This window comes from Rattus norvegicus, chromosome 2, assembly GCF_036323735.1.
Source record: "Rattus norvegicus strain BN/NHsdMcwi chromosome 2, GRCr8, whole genome shotgun sequence".
Lineage (NCBI taxonomy): Eukaryota > Metazoa > Chordata > Mammalia > Rodentia > Muridae > Rattus > Rattus norvegicus.
The window spans coordinates 180,627,183-180,649,501 of record NC_086020.1 but is presented as its reverse complement, the minus strand read 5'-3'; the positions used below and the strand labels follow the sequence as shown (position 1 = coordinate 180,649,501).

General features: G+C 38.7%; 2 protein-coding genes across 2 annotated transcripts; both read right to left on the bottom strand.

Moving 5' to 3' along the window:
- Positions 1 to 3,200: 3,200 nt before the first annotated feature.
- LOC134485793 (uncharacterized) lies at positions 3,201 to 7,244 on the bottom strand. Its single transcript, XM_063282813.1, has 3 exons — positions 7,167 to 7,244; positions 5,293 to 5,332; positions 3,201 to 4,629 (listed from the first exon to the last, which is right to left on the bottom strand). Exons 1-3 carry the CDS (start codon positions 7,242 to 7,244, stop codon positions 3,458 to 3,460), a joined length of 1,290 nt encoding a protein of 429 aa, XP_063138883.1. The 3' UTR covers positions 3,201 to 3,457.
- Positions 7,245 to 15,663: 8,419 nt separating this feature from the next.
- Positions 15,664 to 16,973, bottom strand: LOC102552542 (small proline-rich protein 2D-like). Its single transcript, NM_001408875.1, has 2 exons — positions 16,932 to 16,973; positions 15,664 to 16,293 (listed from the first exon to the last, which is right to left on the bottom strand). The coding sequence occupies exon 2, from the start codon at positions 16,272 to 16,274 to the stop codon at positions 16,017 to 16,019; it is 258 nt and encodes an 85-aa protein (NP_001395804.1). The 5' UTR covers positions 16,275 to 16,293; positions 16,932 to 16,973; the 3' UTR covers positions 15,664 to 16,016.
- Between the last annotated feature and the right edge of the window lie 5,346 nt (positions 16,974 to 22,319).

The following is a 22,319-nucleotide window of genomic DNA, read 5'->3' as shown; positions in this document are numbered from 1 at the left end:
GAGACCATTTTCTCTTACTATGAGGGTCTCAGAATCAGACAAAGTACTAAATACCCTCACTGAGCTTTCTTTAGCTGAACCAACAGTTAAAAACTCTGTGTGGAAGAGGAATCCCTTGCTCCCAAGTTTGTGTTCCTAGTTCAAGCATGTCTTTTTCAGATCAGCTGAAAGGCCATTTTATTCAGAGTACTGAAGTGATAGTGACTTGGAAATGATGATGTCAAGATCTAACAGAAGAATTATGCCTGCGAGTCTAAGCTAGCGTTTGCCACCATAATTCCAAATTCATTAATTTTATGATGGAAGGGTGAAAGATTTACTGACATAAAGGCTCATAAACTAAAAGACAAAACAAAATTCCAGCAAAGAAATGGTCCACCTTAGCTTTCCCCATTGGCAGGTCTTGTCTTCCAGGCCTTAGTTGATCAGGGACTACTTTATAGAGCTGACCCTTTATGATGCTCAGTTCGTTATCTGAAATAAAAGGAAGATATTGGCCTATCTGCCCTTCCTGAAGGACTGGAAGGCCACAGTTAAGTAGGAGAAAGGCTGGAATGGACTTCCTCCACAGTTACAGATGAGAAGGAAATAAAAAGGGAACAGGTCAATGGCTCAGGATCAGCTTTCCCATAGTGTGTAAATAGGATAACTGGTGCAGGAGCACTAATGATGGTTTCTATTGGTGCAGATATGAACTGCACACCAGAGCCATAAGGGCTGCATTAAAGTGACAAGGAATTTCTACTAGTCATCTGGTTTTTTAGCATTAATACTACATACCCAAAGCCAACTTCTTAATTTCCATGCCTCATTTCTAGATAAGAGAGCAGAGATTATACTTAATTAGTGAGCACTGCTCATCACTAAGTAATTCAGAGGAACTTGGTATTGTAGTAAAACACATGTCAGACTTGTGTGGTTCTTATAGAATTTCATACAGGATGTGATAATTCCACTGAAATTAGATGGAAGTTAGATGAAATTAGGTGCATAAAAGCTGATGTCACTATATGACTCAGCAGTCACTATGACTTTGAGCTCTCTTCTGGTGACAAATATCAATTTCTTCATAAACAGCTCTGAAAAAAATTCAACAAGGCAGAAGAATTACATATCAGTTTCAAAGTACCGTATTACTACCACCAGAACTAAAAATACAGGCTTTGGGGGAGAGGGGATCAGGAATCATAAATGAATTAAAACTAATCTGGAGCTTATTCTAGCATAAAACATCTAATGTTAGAGTCTTTTCAACATCTTTTAAAACCCAATATATTTTTACTTTTGATTTAAACTAGGATTTGAAATTGGGCGGTTTTTTTTACTTCAAATATAAAGCTCTGAGTTTTAAAATACTTTAAAAAATTAAGTCTGCTTTGTTTAACATTGTATTATAGTCTAGACCTGGGGAAATCCTGTAGCTTGTATTGTGCATCTTTGTACATTTAATAAATTACTATTTTTATGAAAAAAAGAACAGCTGTATCTTTAAATTAGTAACAGTGCTAAACAAACATAGGAAAGAGCAATTCAAACTCACATAGAATGAGATCAACTCACAAAATAATTATAGCAATAAAGCACAAGGAGAATTTATTTAAATGTTGTAGACAGTTAAGGGAGGCCAGTAGCAAAGGTGGAAAGGGGCCAAATATTTAAAACCCATGTTTGTTTTAAGTATGATGATCCTCTGATTTTTCCATTATGGTTCATATTACATAAAACATAAACATATTTTGTAAACAATATAGAAGGAAAGTGAAAATAGAATATAAAGAATAATAACTTTTAAAATTATATTTCCTCTACAAGTTTGATATGTCTAAGCCACTCTCTACTTTGGTACTATAATTGTGGTTATGTCCTAATGTTGTTCAAGGTGGAGGCAGCAGTGATGAACTTGTGGTTTCTGTGGTGGAGATGACTGTCCTGGGTACAGTGGTATAAGTGGAACTGAGGGTCATAGTATAGACAAAGAGGGTGGTAGGTGATGATAGATGTGCTATTGGTGATACTGATGACCAGGATAGTTAAGGAGGTAAAAAATGAAGATGATCAGCATCTACCAGGCCCTGACACACATCTAATTCTAAGTTGTCAGAGAATGGACCAAAAAATGACTCACATTTATTCTAGTTTGGCAAAGACAAGTAGTTGATCTATTTAAGTGTTTCAATGACTAATAGTAGAAATAAAGCAGCCTGTACCCTGAAATTTCAGGAAAATGCAAATGGACAGTGGAATCCCATTGCTCCAAGTTACGAATGAATACTCTCAAAATAATAAGCCTTATCCAGAATATAGATAAGGAGAACCCACTCTGCCAAATGGAAGGGAGATCAATCGGTCCAGGATGAAAATCAATATGGAGTTTCTTTCTATCAAACAAGAAAAGTTGTACTAATATAAGATTGATAGGCAGTGTTTATATATTCCTAAAAAGTTGTCAAATAGAAAATACTCAAGAGATATTTGCATGTCCTTCTTTATCATATCACAACTCATAATATGCAAGTTAAATAATCAGGATTGATGCCCATCGTTGGAAGATTCTATTAAGAAAGTATGATATATATATATATATATATATATATGTAGCAAAGTAATATTTAGTCATAAAGAACAATAGCATCATATTGTGTTCATGATAATTGATATAACTGAATATCTTATTAAAAACAATAAAACTATACTCTGAGGAGAAGGGGAGGAGAGCTATATGATCATGGGAGTGAAAAAAAGAGGACAAGGAGGACTAAAATCTGGATGTAATGTGAATGAATAAATGAAAAGTAAAAAGACCAAGGATCATTCTAAAAGACATGGTGAGCATGTTTGTTTTAGATGTAAAAACAGAATAATTTAACAAGGTTACATTAATGTACATGTACAAATATTAGGGGACAAATGAGAACAAAATATTTGAGACATAGGTGCAAATATGATCTGAGTCATAAATACATGGCTGAAAAATGACATCTTTTTAAGTTAGTATATTATAATAAAAGAGATTATAGTTTTGTGAAATGAAATAATGTGTCATTCATGCAATCAAACACTAAGTAATCTTTGTCATGACTCAAAATTCATTCAAAATGCAAATGCTAAAGATTGACATGTGCACCAAAGTTTAAAAATTAAGGAAAACGAGGATGTCGCAAGGATAGGAAACTTTGTGTATATAAAAAAAACACATGAATACCATCAAAAAGATTATAATTTATTCAGCAAATGGAACAACAATGGTATGCAGATTTGGAAACGATACTGTGAATGCACTGAGGGGACATGTACTACTCTTTCCTCTGAGTATCTGGGACATGAAACTATTGAAGGAGAGTCTTTCTGAGCATTCAGTTGAAAAAAAATGCAGGAATAAAGTTTCAGAGAAGCACCTTCCCTATTATGAGACAAATAGGCACATGGAGGGTGAAGGGTAGAGAAGATTCTTTTGTTTTCAAGATGTCCTTTGAATGGAAGATGGAGGTATTGCTGTGGAAAGACAATAGATGGATGCTTTTCTCTTCCCCTTGTCCTGACGACTGCTGATGTGCTCACTTGTTCTCGGGTTGGCACTTCTGCTGACATGGTGGAGGAGTTTGCACAGGAGGGCATTTCTGCTGGCATGAAGAAGGGAGGCATGGCTCAGGACACTGCTCAGGACACTTTGGAGGAAGACAAGGCTCAGGGCACTTTGGGGGAAGACAAGGCTCAGGGCATGTGGGAGGAGGACAAGACTCAGGGCACTGTGTAGGTGGGCACACAGGAGGAGGACAAGGCTCAGGGCACTGTGTAGATGGGCACACAGGAGGAGGACAAGGCTCAGGGCACGGTGTAGGTGGGCACACAGGAGGAGGACAAGGCTCAGGGCACTGTGTAGGTGGGCACACAGGAGGAGGACAAGGCTCAGGGCACTGTGTAGATGGGCACACAGGAGGAGGACAAGGCTCAGGGCACTGTGTAGATGGGCACACAGGAGGAGGACAAGACTCAGGGCACTGTGTAGGTGGGCACACAGGAGGAGGACAAGGCTCAGGGCACGGTGTAGGTGGGCACACAGGAGGAGGACAAGGCTCAGGGCACGGTGTAGGTGGGCACACAGGAGGAGGACAAGGCTCAGGGCACTGTGTAGGTGGGCACACAGGAGGAGGACAAGGCTCAGCGCACTGTGTAGGTGGGCACACAGGAGGAGGACAAGGCTCAGGGCACGGTGTAGGTGGGAACACAGGAGGAGGACAAGGCTCAGGGCACTGTGTAGGTGGGCACACAGGAGGAGGACAAGGCTCAGGGCACGGTGTAGGTGGGCACACAGGAGGAGGACAAGGCTCAGGGCACTGTGTAGGTGGGCACACAGGAGGAGGACAAGGCTCAGGGCACTGTGTAGGTGGGCACACAGGAGGAGGACAAGGCTCAGGGCACTGTGTAGGTGGGCACACAGGAGGAGGACAAGGCTCAGCGCACTGTGTAGGTGGGGATGCAGGAGGAGGACAAGGCTCAGCGCACTGTGTAGGTGGGCACACAGGAGGAGGACAAGGCTCAGGGCACTTGGGTGTTGGGCACACAGGAGGAGGCTGGCAGGGCTGCTTGCACTGCTGTTCTTGGTAAGACATGGTGCTGAAGGCTTAGGATCTGAAAGACATTAATGAGTGTGCTCAGGGGTGATCCAGAACAGAGAAAATAGATCGACATGTGGAATATCATATTCATTTCTATCTGAAGTGATGGACATTATTCCCCAACTCCTGTTTTAGGACTTCTTGCATTTTCCCTTTCCTGTCAGCACTCTGTTGCACAAACCTTGGGAAATCCTCCTTTGTTTGATATTCTTTTCCAGGAGAAAGTATTTTGTTTCAGTAAAACAAATAAAGCTATTTTATATAGCAACACCTTCAAGAATAGCAATCTCAAGTTCTCTCATCCTGAGAATTTTCGAATGAATTCCTGTATCCAACATTACTTGCATCACCATAACAAGCTATCTGGGTTTGGACAATAAAAGACAGCTCAGGATAATCTCAGATTATCATACCTGCTATGGTACATGGCCTTTCAAAGAACAGCGAAGTATACACATCAATGAGGAATATTCTCTATTCAAGCACCTACCAAAGGAAAAGGAAAGCCACTTCTCATAATGATCTGTGGTATTCACTGATAAGTTTCTGACTGCTAGGTAGATATCATTCATGCCATGATTAAAACGGGACTCAATATACTTATCATCTCAAAACTAACAACAGCACATAAGAAGACCAGAGAGACAGAAAAATTCAAGAAATGACACTCACTCACCAGCTTCTCCAAAGTAGTGTAGGACCTGAGTATCAGGAGTCTGCAGTCAGTCAGCCAAGGATCTCTTTATAGGACTGGCTTCTCAGCCTAGTGGATGTAGAACTAACTGAGATTTGACAAGCCCAAGAATTTCTCAACCAAAATGCAAATCCATGCATGACTGGCTTTACCAGAACTCTACAAAGTAATCTATGTCCTGTTCCTTGACATAATCACTAGTTCAGTGCTGTGACTCAGAGAGCACTTTTGACTTTTAAGTTTCAAAAGATTTGATAGCTGCAGAAATGGAGGGTTTTTTTCCTCTGATTGTCTAAGTTCTATTTCTTGATTCAAGACTATTTTTTCCTCTGCTACAATTGTCCTATTTATTTTACTTCAGCTCATTGGTATTATGTGGTACACAAGCCTATTTACATTTCTCTTTTTTAGACTAAATTTTCCTAATTGCTGGAAGAAGGGAATTGAGGGACCTTAGTTATAATTTCAGCATCATCATCAATAACTCTGTTACAAGAGACTGTTCATGTCTCCTGCCTAACCTACACACTTTTCTGTGAAAAATAGAAAAAAGTATATGCCCTTCAGAGTAAAGGCTGATGATCTTTGACAATATTGTGACTATTTACAAGACTGCCATGTCAAATGATATATGTGGGGTATATATATTTGGACTAACCTATGAATATGACTGCAAGACTTTATTATGACAGGAAAGGAACTAGAATCCCACCTGTCCTAAGTATGTTATGCTTATGTGTCTATCATGAAGGTGCACAATCACTTGCAACTTACTTATGTGAATTATTATTGAGAACAAATATAGTACACGGCCTCTAAGGTGTCTATGAGAACTTCCACAGGAAATACAACACTAAACACACACTCACCCCCCCACACACAAACACACACACATAAAAGAGAGAGAGTATACCAGTCTTATATTTTAATTGCTATATATTTCTTGATTTTCTAACATTCATATTAAAACATTGCTTCATAAAAATGACAAAGTGAATTTAAAACTTGGATGCTTTATAATGTTTGACTGTTTTAAACACTTTTGGGGAAGACAGGTCTCTGGGATCTTCAAATGTGACATATAGGAGGAGGTTGGCAGGGTTGCTAGCATTGGTGCTGTTTGTAATGCATATACTGCAGTATCAGGATCTGAAAGAAATTATGTGATAGTTCTCTCACAAATGATCCTAGCAGAGAATGAATGTTACATTTATAGGCTATCAGAACTACTCATCAATCCCTATTCTTCCTCAGGACTTCTTGTCACCCTTCAATCTTTTGCCTAGGTAACCCTCCTTTTTCCTCACATTTTCCATGAAAAATGAATGATTTTATTCAAAATGGCAGTGCAATAGTGCTAGGAGAAAAAACTATCTTTAGGATAGTCCTTCTGACATTTAAATCCTAAAAACAAGTTATCTCAGTAATGACAGTAACTACTGCCATTATTAACACTTGTATGTACCAGGAAATTGACTAGGTATTAAAGAAAAATCAGAACTCCAGGGTCTAGACCTGGGACAACAAAAGAATTCTGAAAAAAGAAAACTATTCTATTTGGTCCTAGAAAGTTGCTTTATTTTTGGAGGAGAATGAATAGAATGAGGAAGATGAAACTAGCTTTCATTTACTTACAGCTTTGCTCTGAGAATCACATGTACACTGAATCATCATCAGTGAAGCATTGTCAGCTTCTATGACTGTCAGTACTTTTGACAGTAAGGAAGGGTTCAGCTGAGAATGCCACTGTCAACTCCCCTAAGGGGAAAGAGTCATCACAGTTCAGCACTGGAGGTAAGATAATAGGAAATGTATCACCAGTGGATGGCCCAGAAAAGCTAGTTCAGGTACCTCACATTCAGGTCAGTAGACTTATAACTCTCCATGTTTGCATAAAACACATAGAGCATCATCATAGGCAATATGTCTGCCATGGCATATTACAAATTTGGCTGCTGAGTTTCAGTGCCAGTGTAAGACAGAGTCAGTTTAACCTGAGGATATTCTTATTTTTATTAATATAGCCCACTAAAGAGGGTACAAAACAGTAAAGGGAAATAATGAAAATGAAAGAGAGCAGAATATATCAGGGCATATGGAGATGGATAATTAACTTTTTAAACCATAAGGAAATCTACTACTCTAAATGTTTACAAATATATATATATATATATATATGTAAAATGTTTAAATTAAATTACCTTACAACTAGAGTGATGGTTAGGGGCCTTACCTCCCCAAGTAGATACCACATACAAGGAAATACAAACCTCAGTGACAATAACAGCTTACCAGTATTTAGTTAGTCAGTGGGGTCCCGTAGTTTGACCCTAATATCTTTCAGACTAACTGTTTTAATCTTGTCTACCTTCTAGAAATTATGGTACGATCCTATTTCTATAGAAATAACATTCTTAAGATAGAGACCATAGAGAGGCCTAGGAGATGCTCATCTGGACATTCATCACTTCTGGGTATTATGGTCATAGAAGACTTGGCAGAAAGATTGTGGGAGCCAGAGTTAGAAACTCTTTTCTTCATTCAACCAGAACATTAAACAGCTGAAATCACAACTATTGAGATGGTGTGCACAAGTCTTATGAAAGATCAAGTCAGACAAAACTCAGCATGGAAGAGAAAACAAGTGTGAAATCCCATGACCAACTGAGGACCTATTAATAGCTGTTAACTTCTGGGAAAAAATGTGTTAGTTTTCTACAATGACGTGATACATGGTACACCTGAGTAGACCCTACTGTCTAGAATATTTGAACTACACAAAATGAAATTTATGAGGTCAAGAAGAGGCAAATGTAAAATAACCCATATTTGAGTGGGAAGTGATAAAAAGGCATGGTGGATTAAAAAGGACCAATTTTGTTAAGCACCTGAGTGAATACTATTAAATTGTATTGGATAAAATGAAGCTAAGTAACAAATAGGGCCCAAGGGTGAATCTCACCAAGTTGGAGACATAAGTTAGATATTGGGGTTGAATAGAGGGAGAGTATATGGTGGTGGATGATTCAGGATAAGAATGTAAGAAATGGGGAGAGGATAAAGGGAGAGAGAACTGAAAGCGAGAAATTAAATCAGAGGAGAGGCATTTTTTGAGAACAGCTAGAAACCTATAACAAGGGAAACTTTCAAGCGTCTTTGAGGGTGACCCTAGCTAAGACCCTTAGCAACCAAGGACATAAAACATGAAACAGCCATCACCTATAACCAGGCAAGACTCCAATGCAAAGGTGTATACACCAAAGCACTCACTAAACCTTTGGCTAAAAATTTTTCCTGGCTATAGGTTGCAAAGGAGTGGAGATGCAACAGAAATTGAGGGAATGTCCAACCAATGACTGGCTCATTTTGAGACCCATCACATGGGACAGAGAGCCTACACTGACTTTGATAATGACATTCTGCTATAACTCCAGACAGGTGCCTAGCGTAACTGTCCTCTGAAGGCTTCACCAGCATCTGATAGAAATAGATGCAGAGACCTACAGTCAAACAGCAGGCAGCATTCAGGGAATCTTGTACAAGAGAGAAAAGAAATGAAAGAGCCATTAAGGTTAAGGACACCATCAGGAAACCTACAGAATCAACTAGCATGGACCCATAGGGGCTCACAAAGACTGAACCATCAACCAAAGCATCTGCATGTGATATGTATCCTATGTAGGTAAGAGATGAATAAATTGTTCTTCATGTGGTACCTATAAAAACTAGACCCCTGACTCTGTTCCCTGACTGAAATATTACCCCTTACTTGTTTGCCTTTTCTAGCCTCAGTAGGAGGATATCAGCCTAGTCCTACTTCAGCTTAATATACCAAGCTGGGTTGATAACCATGGGGTCTCCCCTTCTGTGAGGAGAATGGAAGTGGAGGAGGGGGAGGGAAGGGAGAGTGTGGTACTGGAAGAGGAGTGAGGGGATAAAAAGTAAATAAATTAACTAATTAAAATTCTCAAAGAAGTAATAATGATGTTACGTTAAAGAAGGCATCATGTTAAATGCATAAGCAAATCTCCAACAAGTTTCATTTCTTTGCTCTTGTACATTGAAGTCAGTGGATGAGGGTGAATTCACTCTATATATGCACGTATTGAAGTGTATTTATAGTTTTTTGGCTGACAGGGATAGTTTATTGAGCATACACCCCAGGACTGGCCAGTCAAAGCCATGTTCTAGATTTGAACTGAATCATGACCCAGAGTTAAAATTATACAGAATTTTTAAAGCACCAAATCCACAAACATCTGTGCCATGTTATTTTACCAATCAGAATTTAGGGATAAGGGGTTTTCTTAGTAATGTGTCTTTGTTGTACATTTATCCTGCCCCCATTGTTTGGGGTATTCAGCTGTGGCAGGGGACTTGCCTTGTCTTATATCAATGTCCTAGGTGCCAACCAGGATGGGACTTGTCTAACATTCATGTCTAACTTGCCAACTAGGATGTCAGTTCCCAGGGAGGTCTTGGAATCTTAAATTTTACTGGACAACTACTCTGTAGGCATAGGTACCTAATTGTCTCTTGGTTGAGTAAATAAAGACAGCCGAACCCAATGGCTTAGGGAAGGATAAAGTGGAATTTCCAGGCTGAACAGGAAGAAAGGGGGATGCAGGGAGGATTGAGGATTTGGACCAGGCTGTGGAACAGAGAGGAGGCAACAGACTTGTAGTTTGTGGCCTTTGCTGTGGCATCCAAGGAGGATGGGGCAGGATATTCTCCATCCAGGCTTTTCAGTCATTTTATTTTATTTTTTAAATGGATTTTTAAAGTTTTTTTTCTTTTTTTTTAGTATATTTTTTTCTCGATCTATATTAAATTGTGTGTGTGTATTTCTCATTTACATTTCAATTGTTATTAGCTTCACCTGGTTTCCAGGCCAACATCCCCCTAAACCCTTCCCCCTCCCTTCTAAATGGGTGTTCCCCTCTCAATCCTTCCCCCATTGCCGCCCTCCCCCCAAAAATTCCGTTCGATGGGGTTTCAGTCTTGGCAGGACCCAGGGCTTCCCCTTCCACTGGTGCTCTTACTAGGCTATTCATTGCTACCTATGAGGTTGGAGCCCAGGGTCAGTCCATGTATAGTCTTTGGGTAGCGGCTTAGTCTCTGGAAGCTCTGGTTGGTTGGCATTGTTGTTCATATGGAGTCGCAAGCCCCTTCAAGCTCTTCCAGTTCTTTCTCTGATTCCTTCAACGGGGTTCCCGTTCTCAGTTCAGTGGATTAATGATGGCATTCGCCTATGTATTTGCTGTATTCTAGGTGTGTCTCTCAGGAGAGATCTACATCCAGTTCCTGTCGGCCTGCACTTCTTTGCTTCATCCATCTTATCTAGTTTGGTGGCTGTATATGTATGGGCCACATGTGGGGCAGGCTCTGAATGGGTGTTCCTTCTGCCTCTGTTCTAAACTTTGCCTCCCAATTCCCACCCAAGGGTATTCTTGTTCCCCTTTTAAGAAGGAGTGATGTATTTGCATTTTGGTTATCTTGAGTTTCATTCATTGTGTGCATCTAGGGTAATTCGAGCATTTGGGCTAATATCCACTTATCAATGAGTGCATACCATGTGTGTTTTTCTGTGATTGGGTTACCTCACTGAGGAAGATATTTTTCCAGTTCCATCAATTTGCCTATGAATTTCATAAAGTCGTTGTTTTTGATAGCAGAACAGTATCCCATTGTGTAGATGTACCACATTTCTGTGTCCATTCCTCTGTTGAAGGGCACCTGTGTACTTTCCAGCTTCTGGCTATTATAAATAAGGCTGCTATGAACAGTGTGGAGCAGGTGTCTTTGTTATTTCCTGGGGCATGTTTTGGGTATATGCCCAATAGAGGTATAGCTGGGTCCTCAGGTAGTTCAATGTCCAAATGTCTGAGGAACCTCCAGACTGATTTCCAGAATGGTTGTACCAGTCTGCAATCCCACAAACAACAGAGGAGTGTTCCTCTTTCTCCATATCCTCGCCAGCATTGCTGTTGCCAGAGTTTTTGATCTTAGCCATTCTCACTGGTGTGAGGTGGAATATCAGGGTTGTTTTGGTTTGCATTTCCCTTATGACTAAAGATGTAGAACATTTCTTTAGGTGCTGATCAGCCATTCTATATTTCTCAGCTGTGAATTCTTTGTTTAGCTCTGAACTCCATTTTTTAATACTGTTATTTGTCTCCCTGCACTCTAACTTCGTGAGTTTTTTTTTTTTTTTTAGATTTTGAATATGATCCCTCTATCAGTTGAAGGATTGGTAAAGATCTTTTCCCAAACTATTCATTGCCATTTTGTCCTAACAACAGTGTCCTTTGCCTTACAGAAGCTTTGCAGTTTTATGAGATCCCATTTGTCAATTCTTGATCTTAGAGCATAAGCCATTGGCGTTTTGTTCAGGAAATTTTCTTTAGTACCCATGTGTTCGAGAATCTTCCCCACTAATCTTCTATTAGTTTGAGTGTATCTAGTTTGATGTGGAGGTCCTTGATCCACTTGGACTTAAGCTTTGTACAGGGTGATAAGAATGGATCGATCTGCTTTCTTCTACATACTGACCTCCAATTGAACCAGCACCAGTTGCTGAAAATGCTATTTTTTTTTCCATTGGATGGTTCTGGCTCCTTTGTCAAAAATCAAGTGACAATAGGTTTGTGGGTTGATTTTTGGGTCTTCAATTCTATTCCACTGGTCTATCTGCCTGTCTCTGTACCAATACCATGCAGTTTTTATCACAGTTGCTCTGTAATACAGCTTGAGTTCAGGGATAGTGATTGCCCCAGAAGTCCTTTGATTTGTTCAGGAGAGTTTTAGCTATCCTGGGTTTTTTGGTTATTCCAGATGAATTTGCAATTTTTTCAGGCTAACTCTCTGAAGAATTGGATTGGTATTTTGATGGGGATTGCATTGAATCTGTAGATCGCTTTTGGTAAATGGGCATTTTTACTATATTAATCCTGCCAATCCATGAACATGGGAGATCTTTCCATCTTCTGAGATCTTTTTCAATTTCTTTCTTCAGAGGCTTGAAGTTATCATACAGATCTTTCACTTGCTTGGTTAAAGTCATACTGAGGTATTTTATATTATTTGGGTCTATTATGAAGGTTTTCATTTCCCTAATATCTTTTTCGGCTTGCTTCTCTTTTGTGTACAGGAAGGTTACTAATTTATTTGAGTTAATTTTATACTCAGCCACTTTGCTGAAGGTGTTTATCTGGTTTAGTAGTTCTCTGGTGGAAATTTTGGGATAACATAAATATACTATCATATCATTGGCAAAGAGTGATATTTTGACTTCTTACTTTCCAAGCTGTATCCCTTTGATCTCCTTTTGTTGTCTGATTGCTCTGACTAGGAATTCGAGAACTATATTGAATAAGTATGGAGAGAGTGGCCAGCCTTGTCTAGTTCCTGATTTTAGTGGGATTGCTTCAAGTTTCTCTCCATTTAGTTTAATATTAGCTACTGGTATGCCATATATGTCTTTTACTATGTTTAGTTATGGGCCTTGAATTCCTGTTCTTTCTAGTACTTTTATCATGAAGGGGTGTTGAATTTTGTCAAATGCTTTCTCAGCATCTAATGAAATGATCATGTGGGTTTTATCTTTCAGTTTGTTTATATAGTGAATTATACCGATGTTTTTCTATATGTTAAACCATCCCTGCAAACCTGGGATGAAGCCTACTTGATCATGATGGATGATTGTTTTGACCTGCTCTTGGATGTGGTTTGTAAGAATTTTATTGAGTATTTTTGTGTCGATATTCATAAGGGAAATTGGTCCGAAGTTCTCTTTTTGTGTTGGGTTTTTGTGTGGTTTAGGTATGAGAGTAATTGTGGCTTCATAGAAGGAATTCGAAAGTGCTCCATCTGTTTCAATTTTGTGGAATATTTTGGATAGTATTGCTTTGAGATCTTCAATAAAGGTCTGATAGAATTCTGCACTGAACCCATCTGGACCTCCTCTGTTTTTGGTTGGGAAACTTTTAATGACTGCTTCTATTTCTCTAGGAGTTATGGGGTTGTTTAAATGGTTTATCTGTTCCTGAGTTAAATTTGGTACCTGGTATCTTTCTAGGATATTGTCCATTTTCTTCCAGATTTTCAAGTTTTAATGAATATATGCTTTTGCAGTAGGATCTGATGATTTTTGGAATTTCCTCTGATTCTGTTGTTCTGTCTCCATTTTCATTTCTGATTTTGTTAATTTGGACACACTCTCTGTCTCCTCTTGTTAGTCTGGCTAAGGTTTTCTCTATCTCATTGATTTTCTCAAAGAACCAGCTTTTGGTTCTGTTAATTCTTTGTATAGTCCTTTCTGTTTCTACTTGGTTGATTTCAGCTCTGAGTTTGATTATTTCCTGCCTTCTACCCCTCCCAGGTGTATTTCCTTTTTTTGTTCTAGTGCTTTTAGGTGTGCTGTCAAGCTGTTAAGGTGTGCTCTCTCCTGTTTCTTTCTGCAGGCCCTCAGAGCTATGACGTTTTCCTCTTAGCACAGCTTTCATTGTGTCCCATAAGTTTGGATATGTAGTACCTTCATTTTCATTAAATTCTAAGAAGTCTTTAATTTCTTTCTTTATTTCTTCCTTGACCAGGTTATCATTGAGTAGAGCATTGTTCAACTTCCATGTTCATATGGGCGTTCTTTCCTTATTGTTATTGAAGACCAGCTTTAGCCCGTGGTGGTCTGATAGGAATCATGGGATTATTTCTATTTTCTTTATCTTAATAGTACATCTGTCTTTCTGCATCAGAGAAGCTTCTGCTTGCAGGAGATTATTTGCACAGAGAATTTCAACTGATCCATGATGTTTAGGACAAGTGAATTGTATGTGTTAGAATTACCCTCATAGAAGAGGTAAATAGAAAGTTTGTGAGAGCCATAAGTAGAAATTGTGTTCTTTCCACAACTAGATCATTAAACATGTAACTAGTGATAGACGTGGATATGATGCTCTTAATAGGGATGAGAAGAGTAAGGATGGCAATGGTAGTAAAGGTAGGTAGTAGTGGATATTGTGATAGCCTGTACTGTTTATAATAATAATGGTAGAATTGGCGATGTACATGGTGATCTTGCAGATGGTAATGGGGTGGTAGTAAGGGTAGTAGAAACAATGTGAACCAGCAGTTTCTAAAGCTATCAGTTACATACATCTAATTAGTGTTGTAGACTGTGTAAATGAAAAGGCATGAAATAGTTCAATTGTTACTAACACAAGTTTGGGTTATAATTAACAGTTTTCACAACTAACAACAAGAAGAAAATGTTCAATATTTCTAGTTATTGAAGAAACAAAATCCAAAATTCCACCAGAACCATTTTTACCTGTACAAGAATTAGTACCATTGACATAATAACAGGACCTGGCAGAACAGTGAAGCAAAAAGAACACAAACACTCAGATTGTAAAAGAAGAGATTAATGAAACAAATATTGAAATCACTGTGGAGTATTCCAAAGAAATAAAATTAAACAAACCAATCATATAATTGAGCAGCATCACTTATGTTCATTATATTTTTTAAAAAAAATCCAAGACATGAAATACAGATGGTTGCATAACTATCTATATTTCAGCACTACTCCTACTATTCTAAATAATCAACTTAGCTGATTACCAGAGAATGAATGAATTAATAAATATGACACACAGATATACTGGAGTAATTGTCAATGATAATGAATAATGATGTCATATCATTTTGAGAAGGGTGAATGAAATTGCATATAATTATATTAAGACAGACAGACCTTTTAAAATCTAAAGTTAGCTTAGTTGTATCAATTATAAAAGCACAAAAACATAACTATGATAGTTGATGTAAATGTATTACTATCTGGTCCATGGAAGGAGTCAAGGGAGAGCAAAATACATGGTGGTATTAGATGAATGTAGGAGTGTGTCCTAAATGTAACCTTCATATCTAAAGATTAGTCTGCCTTAATTAGCATGTGCAAAAGACAACTCTTTGTTATGCAGAGTGAAATAATGTGTCTCTTAAGGAAACCAAAACAAATAATCTTTGTTATGACAAAAAGTTAGTCAACACCTGATTACAACCAGATGACTTGGGAGTCAATGAATAAAATTACTGAACTACAGGATGTAGGAAGCACAAAAAGTAAGACCAACTCTAGAAAAAGCAGACTCACAAGGGTCTTCAATGTATTCCAGAACCTGAGTACCAAAAGTCTGCAATCATGGATTCAAGGACCAATTTATAGGACTAGCTGGCCAGCCTAGTAGGAGCAGAGAAAACTGAGAGTGGTCCTAAATTTAGACACCAAAATGCACATCCCTGCATAAATTGTAATAGAGTACATATTAGAAGAAAAGAACATATGAATCCCATTCATCAGATTGTGATTTATTCAGGAAATGGAATTTCAATTGCAGCATTACAATTAAGGTGACTAACATCTTGAGAAACATCTTCTGAGTGCACAGGATAGATAACAGCTACACTTCCCACTGAGCATCTGGGACACCAAATCACTGAGGACAGACATTGTCAGCAGGCTCTTGATACCAAAAGCAGGGAAACTTCTGTGTAAGGGATCATCACAGGAACATGGAGATGGAAAAGTTTAGAAGATTCCTGTGCATTCATGAAATGTTTTGGAGGGAAAGGAAGGTGTTACTTTGCAAGTACATGAGACAGATTCTCTTCTCTTTTCCTTGTCCTGATGAGTGCTGAAGGTCTCACTTGCTCTTGGGTGGGCACTTCTGCTGGCAGGGTGGAGGAGGTTGCACAGGAGGGCATTTCTGCTGGTATGAGGGAGGGGGACATGGCTCAGGGCAAGGCTCTGGACAGTTTGGAGGAGGACAAGGCTCAGGGCACTTTGGAGGAGGACAAGGCTCAGGGTACTTTGGAGGAGGACAAGGCTCTGGGCACTTTGGAGGTGGGCACACAGGAGGAGGCTGGCAGAGTTGCTTGCACTGCTGCTGTTGGTAAGACATAGTGCTGGAGTTTCAGGATCTGAAAGAGATTACATGAGGGTGTTTAGGCATGATCAATTCAGAGAAGAGGGATGAAGCTCTGGAGCATCAAGTTCATTTTTTCTCTCTGGACATCATTATTTCCCAAATTCTGTCTTAGAGCTTGTTGGATTTTTCCTTTCCTGTAAGCACTATGTCCCAGCAGACTTGGATAATGATCCCTTGTTTCAGTCCTTTTCTCAAGAGAAAGTATTTTGATCCGAAGAAACAAGTAATGGTGTTTACATAAGAAAACACATTCAAGACAGGCTGTCACTAGTATTGGTACTCTGAGAAAGAACAATTCCATGTCCTGTCCCCTTCATTGCATGTGTTATCCCAGCAGGTTGTCTGGGGCTTGAGAGTAAAAGACAGCTAAGGAAAGACTGGGGTTCTAATACATACTTAAGTGTGTAGCTTTTCAAAGAACACTTAAAGATGTATAAGAAAAAAATCCTGTGTTCTATGAGTTATTAAATGTAAGGAAAAGTCACTTATCACTCTTGAGTATTCTAGCCTCTGCTATGTTTCTGACTACTAGATCACATCCCATGATTAAAAATGATTTCTAGAGATATACACCATCAAGGACTGTACACAAGAAGAAAAAGACAGACCAAGTAAAGAAAAGACACTCACCAGGTTCTCCAATACAGTCTAGGACTTGATTACCAGGAGTCTGCAGTCACGCTGTTCAGGACCAATTTATAGAACTAGCTGGACAGCTCAATGGGAGCCGAGGAGACTGAGAGTGGGCAGTTCCAAAAATTTCCCAACCAAAATGCAAATCCATGCATGACTGTCTTGCCTGGGACTCTACAAAGTTGGAAATCCATTTCTGTTCCTGAGCATCATCACTGTGACTCACTGGACATTTCCCTCTTTACAGTTTCAGTAAGATCTGACTGGCTGCCTAAGCTCTTTTTTGTGATTGAAGGCAATGTTTGTTTTCTTTGTTACAACACTTTTTTTGTCCTAAATTATGGGTTTTATTTGTTCTACTTCAGTTTCTTAATATTCTTTGATGCCTTGGCTCATTTAAATTCATTTTCTAAGGATAATTTCCCTATAGAGCAAAAGAAAGAAAATATCAAAGATTTTAATAGTGGTTTCCTCTTTATCTATGAAAACCCTATGCCTGGAATCAGTCATGTCTCCTTCCTACAATACTAATTTTTCTGAGACTTAGGGTCTTTGGTCTTGACATCCTTCAGGACAGCATGCCACATGACACTTTTGGTGTATATATTTGAACTCACCTCTAAATATGAACACAAGACTGTGTATCAAGACAGTACCCTAACTAAAAATCACATGTTCTTTATTAGGTGTTCAGGGCACTTTGAAGGAGGACTTCAGAGTTGAGTACACAGGAGGAGACTGGCAAGGCTGCTTACACTGCTACTCTTGGTAAAACATAACAAACATATGGGGCAGTGGAGAGGCAGGAGCTGAGACAGACAATGACTCAAACAGAGAAAAAGAGACAAATACACAGAAAGACAGAGAGTCTTACAGTTTAACCTCCCTACCATGTAGCTACAAGTACCACTTTTTTATTATTATTAGATATATTTCTTTACTTACATTTCAAATGTTATTCCCCTTCCCGGATTCCTGTCCATAAGCACCAATCCCCTCCCCTTCCACTCCCCCTCCCCCATAAAGGTATTCCCCCAATACATCCCCCTTACCGCATCCCCACATTCCCCTGCACTGGGGGTCCAACATTGGCAGGAGAAAGGGCTTCCCCTTCCACTGGTGCCCCTTCCACTGGTGCTAGTCTCAGCTACATATGCAGCTGGAGCCCTGGGTCAGTCCATGTATAGGCTTTTCGTAGTGGTTTAGTCTCTGGAAGCTCTGGTTGGTTGGCATTGTTGTTTTTATGGGGTTGTAAGCTCTTTAAATAGTTCCTCTATTTCCCCCCAAGAGGGTCCTGTTCTCAGTTAGTTGGTTTGGTGGTAGAATTGACCTCTGTATTGGACATGCTCTGGATGTGTCTCTCAGGAGAAATCTATATCCGGTCCCTCTCAGCATGCACTTTTTAGCTTCATCAATCTTCTCTAGTTTTGGTGACTGTGTGTGTGTGTGTGTGTGTGTGTGTGTGTGTGTGTGTGTGTGTGTGTATATATATATATATATACATGGGCCACATGTGGGGCAGGCTCTGACTGGCCATTCCTTGAGTTGCTGCCCTAAACTTTGCTTCCATATCCCCTCCTATAGGTATTTTCCACCTTATAAGAAGGAGTAGGAATATCCACATTTTGGTCATCCTTGTCCTTACTGTGGTTTGTGGATTGCATCTTGGGTAATTTGAGCTTTTTAGCTAATATCCAATTATCAATGAGTGAACACCAATTGTGTTTTTCTGTGATTGAGTTACCTACCTCACTCAGGATAATATTTTCTAGTTCATTCCGTTTGCCTATGAATTTCAGGAAGTCATTGTTTTTGATAGCTGAGCAGTACACCATTGTGTAGATGAACCACATTTTTTTAATCCATTCCTCTCTTGAAGGGCATCTGGGTTCTTTCCAGCTTCTGGCTATTATAAATAAGGCTGCTATGAACATAGTGGAGCATGTGTCTTTGTTATATGTTGGAACATCTTTTGGGTATATGCCAAAGAAAGATATAGCTGGGTCCTCAAGTAGTGGAATGTCCAATTTTTTGAGAAACTTCTGGACTAATTTCCAGAGTGGCTGTCCCAGTTTCCAATCCCACCAACAATGGAGGAGTGTTCCTCTTTCTCCACATCCTTGCCAGCATTTGCTGTCACCTGAGTTTTTAATCTTAGCCATTCTGACTGGTATGAGGTGGAATGTCAGGGTTGATTTGATTTGCACTTCCCTGATGGCTAAGGATGTTGAAAAATTCTTATGGTGCTTTTTTGGCCATTTGATAATCCTCAGCTGAGAATGATTTGCTTAGCTCTGTACCCCATTTTTAATAGGGTTATTTAGCTCTCTGGAGTCTAACTTCTTGAGTTCTTTGTATATTTTGAATATTAGCCATTTATCAGATGTAGGATTGATAAAGATCTTTTCCCAATCTGTTAGTTGCCATTTTGTCTAAATGACAGTGTCTTTTGCTTTACAGAGGTTAGTAGATTTATGAGGTCACAGTTGTCAATACTTGATCTTAGAGAATAAGCAGTTGGTGTTTTCTTGAGGAAAATTTCCCCAGTGCCCATGTGTTTGAGACTGTTCCCCACTTTTTCTTCTATTACTTTGAATGTATCTGGTTTGATACGGAGGTCCTTGATGCACTTAGACTTAAGCTTTGTACATGGTGATGTCCATTGTTCAATTTGCATTCTTCTACATGCTGACCTCCAGTTGAACTAGCACCATTTGTTGAAAATGCTATCTTTCTTCCATTGGATGGTTTTAACTCCTTTGTCAAACATCAAGTGACCATAGGTGTGTGCGTTAATTTCTGGGTCTTTGATTCTGTTGCACTGATCTATCTGCCTGTCTCTGTACAAATACCATATGGTTTTCATGACTACTGCTCTGTAATACTGCTTGAAGTCAGGGATGGTGATTCCCCCAGAAGTCTTCTTATTGTTGAGTATAGTTTTTGCTATCCTGGGTTTTTTGTTATTCCAAATGAATTTGCAAATTGCTCTTCCTATTTCTATAAAGAATTAAGCAGGAATTTTGATGGAGATTGAATTCAATCTGTATATTGCTTTTGGCAAAATGGCCATTTTACTATATTAATCCTGCCATTCCATGAGCATGGGAGATCTTTCCATCTTCTGAGATCTTCCTCAATTTCTTTCTTCAAAGACTTGAAGTTTTTGTCATAGAGATCTTTCACTTGCTTGGTTAAAGTCACACCAAGGTATTTTATGTAATTTGGGACTATTGTGAAGGGTGTCATTTCCCAAATTTCTTTCTCAGCCTATTTATCATTTGAGTAGAGGAAGATTACTGAGTTGTTTAAACCCCAACATGTTGTTTAAGTTGTGTATCAGGTTAGGTAGTTCTCTGGTGGAACTTTTGGGATCACTTAAGGACACTATCATATCATCTGCAAATAGTGATATTTTTATTTATTCCCTTCCAATTTGTATCCATTTGACCTCCTTTCATTGTCTGATTGCTCTGGCTAGGACTTTGAGTAATATATTGACTAAGTAGAGAGAGAGTGGGCAGCCTTGTCTAGTCCCTCATTTTAGTGGGATTCCTTTAAGTTTCTCTCCATTTAGTTTGATGTTAGCTACTGGTTTGCTGTATATGGCTTTTACTACATTTAGATATGGACTTAGAATTCCTGATTTTTCCAGGAATTTTATCATGAAGGGGTATTGAATTTTGTCAAATGCTTTCTCAGCATCTAATGAAATGATCATCTGGTTCTTATCTTTGACTTTGTTTATATAGTGGATTACATTGATGGATTATTTTTATATTAAAACATCCCTGCATCTCTGGAATGAACCATCCTTGATCATGATGGATAATCATTTGGATGTGTTCTTGGATTCATTTTGCAAGAATTTTATTGAGCAATTTGGGTCAATATTCAGAAGGGAAATTGGTCTGAAGTTCTCTTTCTTTGTTGGGACTTTATGTGGTTTTGCTGTAAGAGTAATTGTGGTTTCATAGAAGGAATTTGGTCGTGCTCCAGATGTTTCTGCTTTAAATTTTTTTCTTTTCTTTTTTTTTCAGAGCTGGGGACCGAACCCAGGGCCTTGCGCTTGTTAGGCAAGAGCTCTACCACTGAGCTAAATCCCCAAACCCGCTCCAGATGTTTCTATTTAGTGGAATACTTTGGACAGTATTGGTATGAGGTCTTCTATGAAGATATGATAGAATTTTGCACTAAACCCATTTCCTCCAGATTTTCCAGTTTTGTTTAATATAGGCTTTTGTAGTAGGATCTGATTTTTTTTTACTTTCTTCAGATTCTTTTGTTATGTCTCCCTTTTCATTTCTGATTTTCTTAATTTGCTGATTTGTCTGGCTAACGGTTTATCTATCTTGTTGATTTTCTCAAGGAAAAACTCCTGCTTTTGTTCATTCTTTGTATATTCCTTTTTGTTTCTACTTGGTGGAATACAGTCTTGAGTTTGGTTATTTCATGCCTTCTACTCCTCTAGGATTTATTTATTTCTTTTTGTTCTAGAGCTTTTAGGTGTGCTGTCAAGCTGCTGACATATGTTCTCTCCTGTTTCTTTTTGAAGGCACTCAGAGCTATGAGTTTTCCTTTTAGCACTGCTTTCATTGTGTCCCATGAGTTTGGAAATGTTGTATTATCATTTTCATTAAATTCTATATGTCTTTAATTTCTTCCTTTATTTCTTCCTTGATCAAGTTGTCATTGAGTAGAGTATTGTTCAAATTCCATGTATATGTAGGCTTTCTGTCATTATTATTGTTATTGAAGGCCAGTGTTAGTCTGTGGTGATCTGATAGGATGCGTGGTATTATTTCTATCTTACTGTATCTGTTGAGGCCTGTTTTGTGACAGATTATGTGGTCAATTTTGGATAAGGTGCCAAGAGGTGCTGAGAAGAAGGTGTATCCTTTTGATTTAGGATGGAATGTTCTATAAATATCTGTTAAATCCTACAGAACTCAAAATAGATAGGACCAGAAAAGAAATTCTTCACCTCACACAATAGTTAAATCACCAAATGCACAAAACAAAGAAAGATTATTAAAAACAGTAAGGGGAAAAGGTCAAATAACATATAAAAGCAGACCTATAAGAATTATACCAGACTTCTCACAAGAGACTATGAAAGCCAGAAGATCCTGGACAGATATCATACAGAGCCAAAGAGAACACAAATGCCAGCCCAAATTACTGTATCAGCAAAACTCTCAATTAACATAGATGGAGAAACCAAGATATTACATGACAAAACCAAATTCAGTTTACACAATATCTTCTACAAATCCAGTCCTACAAAGAATAATAGATGGAAAATTCCAACACAAGGAGAGAAATTACACTGTACAGAAAACAATAATATAATTTCCTTGCAATGAAAACAAAAGGGAGATACAC

What these genes read in the sequence shown, in the direction of transcription:
- LOC134485793 (XM_063282813.1), bottom strand. Translation starts at nt 7,244, where the DNA reads ATGGCAGACATATTGCCTATGATGATGCTCTATGTGTTTTATGCAAAC. An exon ending in ATAAGTCTACTGACCTGAAT is followed by an intron (nt 5,333 to 7,166) that starts GTGAGGTACCTG and finishes GACTGACTGCAG; the next exon opens with ACTCCTGATACTCAGGTCCT. An exon ending in ACACTACTTTGGAGAAGCTG is followed by an intron (nt 4,630 to 5,292) that starts GTGAGTGAGTGT and finishes AATGTCTTTCAG; the next exon opens with ATCCTAAGCCTTCAGCACCA.
- LOC102552542 (NM_001408875.1), bottom strand. Translation starts at nt 16,274, where the DNA reads ATGTCTTACCAACAGCAGCAGTGCAAGCAACTCTGCCAGCCTCCTCCT.